Here is a 10000-nt window from a genome sequence, read left to right as displayed (position 1 = left end):
AAAGGATGAAAGGCAAAGTCGACCTCGGCGGAATTTGAACTCAGAACGTAACAGCAGACGAAATGCGGCTACGCATTCCGCCCGGCGTGCTAACGGTTCTGCCAGCTCGCCGCCTTATTTATACCAGTTGCAAATTATTCAGTGACATAACATGATATCTAAGAATTACTACTTCCCACAATGAGGGCACTTAATGAATATACTACAAAAAACTCACATGGTCCTTTTTTTCAGTTGCAGTCGGTTTCTTAGATATATCGCTTGTAAAAAAATTGTGCTCTCTCTCTCTCTATTTCCGTCAGTCTCTCTCTCTCTCTCTCTCTCTCTCTCTCTTTGTTTCTCTTTCTTTCTTTCCCACATTAATTTCTCTTCTGTCAAATTTTCTCTTAAAAGGTCTGTATCCGAAACCTTGAATTTTCATTCCCCACGGTAAATTCACTGTGCTTTTTTTATCCTGTTAAATATTAATTCTTGACATAGAAAACGTATTAACATATTAAGTTTGACCCGGGAACTTTACGAATGACCGGGAGATTTTACGTAGAGAGTGAGCCTACGAGGAACAAGTCGGGCAAGGTTGTTTTTTTTTATTTATGGAAGGCCTGCAGTCACTCATGAAAACCAGCCTCTCCTCTCCGTGCTACTGATGTTATCCAAGGGAAAGGCAAAGGCTGATGCAGCTTGGCACCAATGACGTCACAACTCATTTCTACAGCTGAGTGGACTGAGGCAACGCGAAAAAAGTGTATTGCTTAAGAAAACAACACACAACCTCGTCCAGGAGCCGAACTCACAATCTCATGATTGTGAACCCGATGCCCTCACCACTGAGCTACGCGCCTTTTGCTGAAAGAACTATTCGCTGATCATGTGTTATTAAAATTCCAACCACGAAACAAAATTATTATGTGTACTAAAAGCCTGTTTTTAATGGTGTCATTTAGGTAAATTGCTGGGGAGAGCTTAGGGACTCGTAACGAAGCCCGTTGTTTCCCATATGCTCTACTATTCACTGATTCATTTAACACGGTATTTTGCGGGATTTCCTTTGGAACCAAACACTTGGTTATTTAGGTAAATTGCTGGGGAGAGCTTCGGGACTCGGAACTAAGCCCGTTGTTTCCCATATGCTCGATTATTCATTTATCACCGATTCATTTAACACGGTTTTTCGCGGGATATCATTTGGAACCAAACACTTGTGAAAAACGAGAAAGCATGTACCAGTAATTTACTGCGTCCTCTCTAACGTACAGTTAGCCTATGGTCTCTTATGTCTTCATGTTCCAAATCTATATTATATAAATTTTACATACAATTATATAACTGACATCGACAAAACACAAACAGCTATAGATATTCGATACTCGGATTACTCGGATATATAGTATGTCTCACAAAATAATGTATGTGTGCGTGCGCACATGTGTGCGTACATATATATATATATATAATATATATATATATATATATATATATACATATAGAGATAGATAGATGTAGATATATATATATATGTATGTATGAATATATATATGTATATATACATATACGTATGTGTATGTATATATAGATATATAAGCATATTCATAAACATATATACATATGTTAGTGTGTGCAGATATATACATATATATATATATATATATATATATATATATATATACGCGAGAAGAAGCAACAAGAATGGATAGGTTTTTAGTACAATCGTTTCATACAAGGACAGGCTTTATTAAATGTTGCAAAAATTACAGCATATAAACGTGTCCCGTACTCATCAGCTAAAATACATGTGAGTTCTCTAGACATCCTAGTGGTTGAGGCTATACTCATGAAGTAATGTAGATAATTAAGTAACATAAACAGATTTCCAAAGTTCATTAAAGTTCTTTAAAGATGATGTACTTTAATGAACTTTGGAAATCTGTTTATGTTACTTAATTATCTACATTACTTCATGAGTATAGCCTCAACCACTAGGATGTCTAGAGAACTCACATGTATTTTAGCTGATGAGTACGGGACACGTTTATATGCTGTAATTTTTGCAACATTTAATAAAGCCTGTCCTTGTATGAAACGATTGTACTAAAAACCTATCCATTCTTGTTGCTTCTTTCTCGCTTATAATCACCCCACATTACTGTATTGTTAAAACAGTATAGTTTTTTTTGGTGCATCTAAGTTAGGTACCATATTCAAGTAAATTCATTTAAATTAACTTGAATCTTTATTGCTTTTTGTATATATATATATATTATATTTCGGAATGGTCATATTGCCAGTTTAGCCAATAAAATAATTTCGACTTCACATAAAAAATCTTGCACAACAAATATTTAAACGTATATATATGGACATATATATTATAAACATGTATATATATATATATATACATGTATATAAAGAGAGACCAAAGTGTATGTATATATATATATATATATATATATATATATATATATTATATATATATATATATATATATATACGCATAAATATTTGTGTGTGTGTATGTCTGATTGTTTTATCTATATCGCGTATCTTTATCATGTCACATCTAGAAGACTTCTTGCTGTTTTCTTTGTTATAAATGTCAATATCTTATTACTAATAATTTCGTCAGTTTTTTTTTATATCTCATTTTTCCAATTCTTTGGAATTTCAGATGCAAAGTAGTATGTTTCTTCCTTATGACTCTTGGGATTTGTTCAGCTTTACCTTACAATCTGTTGGTCATCACAGATACGGTAAGTCGATGTTAATTTATAATTTTAATTAAAATTATATTATATCCCCAGGTATGGCTGCTTGGTTAAGAAGCTCGCTTAGCAACCTCGTGGTTTCGGGTTTAGTCCTACTTAACTGTATGCTATTTTGGGCAAGTGTCTTCTAATATAGACTCGGGTCGACCAATATCTTGCGAGTGGATTTGGTAAACAGAAACTGAGAGAAGACCGTTTTGTATATATATATATATATATTATATATAATATATATATATATATATATATTCGCCATGATAGATCGTTAGCGACTATGCACATTTTTTGTCTCTCCTTGTTTCTTTCTGTGTTCCTTTCTGTTGAAGAGCGTAGGCTCAAAACGTTAAAGACTTTTTCAATTCCAGAGCGTTATACTAATACATCTGTTTGTTTTCTACACCACATGTCTTCGTCTTTTGTTTTTTTCGTGAATTCTCCCCCTACACACACACACACACACACACCACACACACACACACATATATATATACATATATATACATATATATATGTAGTTCGACAAGAGGAGTGAGAGAAAAACAACCAGGTGAATTAGTTTGACGCTCGGGAAGAATAGAAAAATCTTTGACGTTTCGATCCTACGCTCTTCTGCAGAAAGAATTGAGAGGTGAAAATTGGAAAGAGATCAAAATGTGTAAGGTTTAACGGTTCAGCATGACAAAATGGCCGATATGTGTGTGCGCGCGCGTGCATGTCTGTATTTGTGTGTGTGCGCGCGCGTGTGTGTGTCTGTATTTGTGTTTGTTTCCCACCACTGCTTGACTACCGGTGTTGGTGTGTTTGTGTCCCTGTAACTAGCGGATCACCAAAAGAGACCCTGGAGTCGATTTGTTCGACTAAAACCCTTCAAGGCGGAGCCCCAGCATGGCCGCAATGAAATGGCTGAAGCAAATAAAAGATAAAAGATATCAGATTTACATTCATGGCAGTGTGGTTAAGCAGCTTGCTTTGCAACTACGTATTTTGAGGTTCAATCCTACTGCATGACATCTTCTGCAAGTGTCTTCTACTGTAGCCCTCGGCTGACCAATGCTTTTTGAATGAATTTGATGAACGGAAACTGTGCGGAAGCCTATCGTGTACGTGTATGTTTGTGTTTATTTGTGCGCCTGTGTCTTTGTGACGGTCTGTACCCCCAGAACTGCTTAATTGGTTTTGGTATGTTTAGTCCCCATAACTTAGGGGAGACCGATCGAGTAAGTACTAGGCTTTAAAAAAGATACTGGGTTCGATTCATTCAACTACAATTCTTCAAGATAGTACGCCAATATGGCCGCAACCTAATGACTGAAACAATCAACAACTAAAAGACAAAAGATACGCTAGGTTGGACGATCTGCCTGTAGTTCTCTTCTTGGTAACAAGTTTTGTTCATGCGATAACAAGCGGATTTGGTATCCCAATCTATCTTTCCATCATACTTTGATATCTCTCTATGTATAAACGGCGAAATGGCTGTGCGTGTGTCCTTTATACAAATTCACAATTTCTCAGTTAGAGGGCTCGCACTTTCTATGGTTATTCAAAACCGTACAAGGGTGGTCGTGCACATCTTTACATTTCTCCAGTCATCCCGCAAAGCCATTAAAATATCAATAGAAGTGACATTTTGTGAATTTTCTATCCAAAACCCAATCAAAATGCCCGAAACTTGATACGCCAATTGAATGCCAGCCAGCTGTATGTGATTGGCCGGAGATTTGGACAGTACTCGCATGTATGTGTGCACACACGCAGCTCTATATGCATGCACTAGAAGTATGACCCGGCGTTGCCGAGTAATAGTGCTAGTATATCTATAAGGTCGCTGTCTATTTTGAAAGAATCAGCATCTTGTAAGGGTAATCAAGTATGCCGTCTCTTCCCTACTGCTTCCTAACAGAGCAACAGAGCAGTTTTCCCCATGGCTTTTGTGAGAGTTTCAACTTCGATTATAAGGGGTTTATTGTTGATATTTTGGATATATAAGTACGTATGCAACATATGTAACATAAACACAATGACTCAGGTATAGTTGAGCGCATGTTCCCTCCAATGTATTGATATTTGACTAAATGACCGACCTTAGACAGACGAAATACAAATTTGCCCTCACAGAGATATAAATTAAAACTATAGACACTCGATTGATTTTGACCAATTTCCTATCAATTTTATCAAGCAGTAGAATTCTATCATAGACTTACACATCACGAGTACTGAGAGACGGGTGCAGTCGTTTACATCGACCCCAGTATTTCACTGGTACCAGATTTTATTATCAATTCAAGATTTAGAAAATTCTAAGCCCAGGAAGTAAATATAGTTAAATATACCAAAGCCCGTTGGTTATGGATGTTCTACGCATTCTTTCAAACTATTAATTATAGTTTACCGTTTTTTTGCAGTATTTTGAGGACTTCCTGGATACCCATGTTAATGCAACCGCCTTCCAGATGATGGCAATTAAGACATTTCGACCTTATCTTTTAATCACATCAAAAATCCCTGTAGTATTCATAGTATGTTTTAACACATATTATACAAATGGCTGCTGTACAGGTTTAGGAAGGTAAGTGAACAAAATATATTATTATTATTATTATTATTATTATTATTATTATCATTATTATTATTATTATCATCATCATCATCATCATCATCATCATCATCATTTTTATTAGCATATTCTTGCAATTTTGTTTCCATTTCTTACCGAGTATCTTCCTGACACCTAGGGCACAGAAACAATGTACATGATATCACTTCCAATCAGTTAAAATCAAAAGCCATGAGAGTCACTGCCTGGTGCTGCAAAAGGGCTAGCTGGCGATTGTGTATGTGGCGTGTGTGTGGAGTGCTCTCTGTGTGTTCGTGTGTGTGTGATGGGGTGAGATTGAGAGAGAGAGAGAGTGTGTGTGTGCGCGCGCGCGTGTGTGTGTGTGTGTGCATGTGTGTGTGTGTGTTTGTGTATGTACTTTGTCAATGTAGTGTAAAACGTTTGTTTTATTTGAGAAATAATTCTTTCATGAAATATTTGCGATTTTTTTTCATTATATTTTCCTCTTTCGTGTATATGTAGAACAGTTTCTTTGAGGCGGTTGATTACCATGATAGTCCTTATGATAATTGCTTCACTTCTGCTGCTCGTTTTTTCCCTCGTCATTGTACAAGAATGTAAGTATTAATCATTACCTCCTATGTTGTTTTCGTTGTATAAAAACCATGGAGATAATATTTTCTAATGTTTGCATTTAAACCTGTGATTCTCAAATATCATTTTTACCTATGGGACATTTAATTACTAGTTTATTCTGCTGGACTCCAAAACTATTCGATGTTTAAAAACTAATTTTGTAGATAGGACTTCAAAAATTCCTATTTTGTTTATCACATTCTCTTAAGTCGTTTGAACAATATATTGGGTTGTCCGGAAAGTTCGTGCCGATTTATAGAAGCTTACCTTTCGACTTATTTTAGAAACATAGTTGAGTCTATAAAATAGGATTTGACTGCACCTCCACTTAGAGCACAGTTTAAGCTGTCTTTTCGTGGAAGACGGTTGATGTTCCTATAACTTGTGTTAATTCTGTAACCCTTTGAAATGGAAGATAAGAAAGTTAATTTTCGGAACTTGATGCTTTGGGAACCAGACAGAAAAACTACTGCAGCTCGGCTGGGATGTGTTACCTCACCCTCAATACCCACCAGATATGGCTCCCTCGGATTTCCACTTACTCAAGTCTCTGCAGAATAGTCTTAATAGTAAAAATTCCAATTCCTTGGTTGACATAAAAAGATACCTTCATGAATTCTTTACCATGAAACCACCTCAATTCTGGGAAGAGGGTATTTTCAAGTTAAAGGAAAGATGGAGACGCATTGTGCAACAAAATGGTTCATATTTGGTTGATTAAAAATGTAATGGCAAGTATTTATTGACCTTTTTCTTTCCTTTAAAAATCGGCATGAACTTTCCAGACAACCCAATAAAATATCAAAGAAAACTAGTTCTTTCTGACAGTACATACATCTAAAGCAAACTTTTTTCATGGTCCCATAAAATACTACTGTGGACCCAATTTACGTTTTTGTTAGTGTAGACTACCAAAAATCTTACATGGGCTCGAAGGGCTAAAGGCCTAAAGGCCACTGGTCTAAATTATATTAGAGAAATATATTAGAGGCGACCATTTCTAAACCAGTTGGTTTTTGACTGCATGAATCTTAGTTTACATTAGAACATATATCCACCATCCCCAGGTAAAAATTTTAAACACGTATAAACAGGCCAGATAAAATCAAAATATGATCTAGTTGCCAACTAACATACATGATATATATATATGACTATGTGTGTGTATGTGTGTGTATTTGTGTATGTGTGTGTATGTGTGTGTGAGAGCGTCTGTGTTTGAACATGTATTTTTTATTCTTTCTCTCCTTTTCTTTTAGGGATGTATATATTTGCATGGTTGTCTCTGCTATTTGTCATATTTTTAAACGGTACGTATGCCATTTGAAATATCATGTCATGATTTTAGAGGTTTTTAATTCCTTAATAGGTTATTTTAATGCATAAATATATCATAATATATTATAATATATAATTAAGATATATCATTTCATTATATGAAAATATATATGACAAGTAAATGGATTAAGAAAATATTGCATGATATTGAGACAATTATTATGGGATTTGTAATTTAAATGAAGGAAATTGCACTAATAGGAGTAGTGAAGTGAGTACTACTATTTCATGAGAGTATAATAATAATAATAATAATATAATAATAATAATAATAATAATAATAATAATAATAATGATGATGATGATGAGGATGATGATGATGATGATGATCGGTCTTGAAAGAGCAAGTTTTTGGTATAGGAGCACTCCGTCGGTTACGACGATGAGGGTCCCAGCTGATACGATCAACGGAACAGCTTGCTCGTGGAATTAAAGTGCAAGTGGCTGAGCATTCCACAGACACGTGTACCCTTAACGTAGTTCTCGAGGAGATTCAGCGTGACACAGAGTGTGACAAGGCTGGCCCTTTGAAATACAGGTACAACAGAAACAGGAAGAAAGAGTGACAGAAAGTTGTGGTGAAAGAGTACAGCAGGGTTCACCACCACCCCCTGCAGGAGCCTTGTGAAGCTTTAGGTGTTTTCGCTCAATAAACACTCACAATGCCCGGTCTGGGAATCGAAACCACGATCCTACGACCGCGAGTCCGCTGCCCTAACCACTGGGCCATTCCGTCTCCACAGTTTTTGGTATGTACACAAACCAGAAGGAGTCGTAGGCAGTTACCGTTACTATACTGAGGTTTTATGTGACTTTATGATAGAGCGTGTCAATGAAACTGAACATCGCGAACTGGATATTATAGTGATTAACTCAGCCAACAGTTATTGCTTGATTCTAGATTTGGTTTGCCCGGCAGACATTAAGGTTAGGGCAATGGAAAAGGTTGGTTTCCCGGTTTCCGTGGAGTAAAAATTCCCCATCTTGACAGGAAGTTCAGTTCATCGCAAGATTACTTACTTTTGCCAGCTGAGAGGACTGGAGCAACGTGAAATGAAGTGTTTTGCTCAAGAACTCAACGCGTAGCCTTGTCCGGAAATCGAAACCACAATCTTACGCTCATGAGTCCAACTCCTTAATCACTTAGCCACGAAATTCCACAATGATAAAAGGTTGACATGGTCTTAATTCTTAAAAGGTTTTGGTGTCCTCAAGTATATGTAGATGGTTCAAAATGTAAACAAAAATAAATCAAAATGTAAACGATAATAAATACACCATAAAATAAATTTTTATTTTTCAAAATGAAACAAAATTAACAGTAAGATGGAAAATAATGTTTATTTTTGCATGCTTCCACTAGTATTATTATTATTATTATTATTATTATTATTATTATTATTATTATTATTATTATTATTATTACTATTATTATTATCATTATTATTATTATTATTGAGTGAGAGAGCAGTTCATGCCATCAAAGTGACACTGAGGTAAAATATACGAAGCCCAATATACCCATCATGACTACCCGTCTGATAAGGGTACACCAGGCACATGCATCACAACCATATGTGCGCGACATGGTGATCTCATATCAAGATAAACAGCACATGACCTTGCAGGTGGGGCCCAGTTAGAATTTTCTTCAGGTTGAGTAGCCCATCCCACTCAAAAGGTCCCTGAATAAGGGTTGTTTAAGGATGTTGAAAGAACCACCCATGTTTCCAGAGGTGAATTATTCAAACCCCAAAGAATCCCTCTCAACACATGGCTATGATTCTCCCCCACTACTTCTGCTCGTGATCAGAGATGCAAATATCGTCAGCCACTAAGGGACATGCTCAACTGGTTACGGTCAAACAACTGACAAGCAAATCTGTGTTATTGAGCAGAATATTTGCTGTAGCCCATCTTTTATACCAAGACAAAACAATGTACATGATAACACTTCCAATCAGTTAAGATCAGAAGCCATGAGAGCCACTGCCTGGTACTGCATCAGGGCAGTTATTATTATTATTATTATTATTATTATTATTATTATTATTATTAAGGCGGCGATCTGGCAGAATCGTTAGCACCCCGAGCGAGACGCTTAGCGGTATTTCGTCTATCGCAACGTTCTGATTTCAAATTCCCCCGAGGCCTTTCATTCTTTCGGGATCGATTTAATAAGTAGCAGTTACGCATTGGGGTCGATGTAATCGATTTAATCCCTTCCCCCAAATGTGAGGCCTTGTGATAGCAGAAGAAAGGATTATTAACAAGATGGCGAGCTAATAGAATCGTTAGACGCCGGGCAAAATGCTTAGCATTATTTCGCCCATCGCTACCTTCTGAGTTCAAATTCCGCTGAGGTCGACTTTGCCTGTTATCCTTTCGGGGTCGATTAATTAAATACTAGTGAGACACTGGGGTTGATGTATTCGACTCATCCCCTCCCCCCAAAATGCTGCCCTCGTGGCAACATTATTGTTATTATTATTATTATTATTATTATTATTATTATATATTTCTATATTATTATTATTATTATTATTATTATTATTATTATTATTATTATTATTATTATTATTATTAATATTATTATTATTATTATTATTATCATTATTATTATTATTATTGTTATTATTATCATATTATTATTATTATTATTGCTATTATTATCATTATTATTATTAATATTATTGTTATTATT

At 35.7% G+C, this 10000-nt stretch overlaps 1 protein-coding gene across 1 annotated transcript in view; it reads left to right on the top strand.

Annotated features, from left to right (window-relative positions):
• The window catches only part of LOC115231290 (equilibrative nucleoside transporter 1), a 32727-nt gene that overhangs the window by 9744 nt on the left and 12983 nt on the right, over positions 1-10000 (top strand). Inside the window, exons 3-6 of the mRNA XM_029801349.2 lie at positions 2666-2747; positions 5171-5334; positions 5845-5939; positions 7218-7268. Of these exons, the coding sequence (XP_029657209.1) occupies positions 2666-2747; positions 5171-5334; positions 5845-5939; positions 7218-7268 (392 nt within the window). The remainder of the gene's footprint in view (positions 1-2665; positions 2748-5170; positions 5335-5844; positions 5940-7217; positions 7269-10000) is intronic.

Source organism: Octopus sinensis, unplaced genomic scaffold (genome assembly GCF_006345805.1).
Source record: "Octopus sinensis unplaced genomic scaffold, ASM634580v1 Contig18079, whole genome shotgun sequence".
Classification (NCBI taxonomy): Eukaryota; Metazoa; Mollusca; class Cephalopoda; order Octopoda; family Octopodidae; genus Octopus; species Octopus sinensis.
The sequence above is the reverse complement of the archived record's forward strand: the minus strand, read 5'-3'. Positions and strand labels throughout refer to the sequence as shown.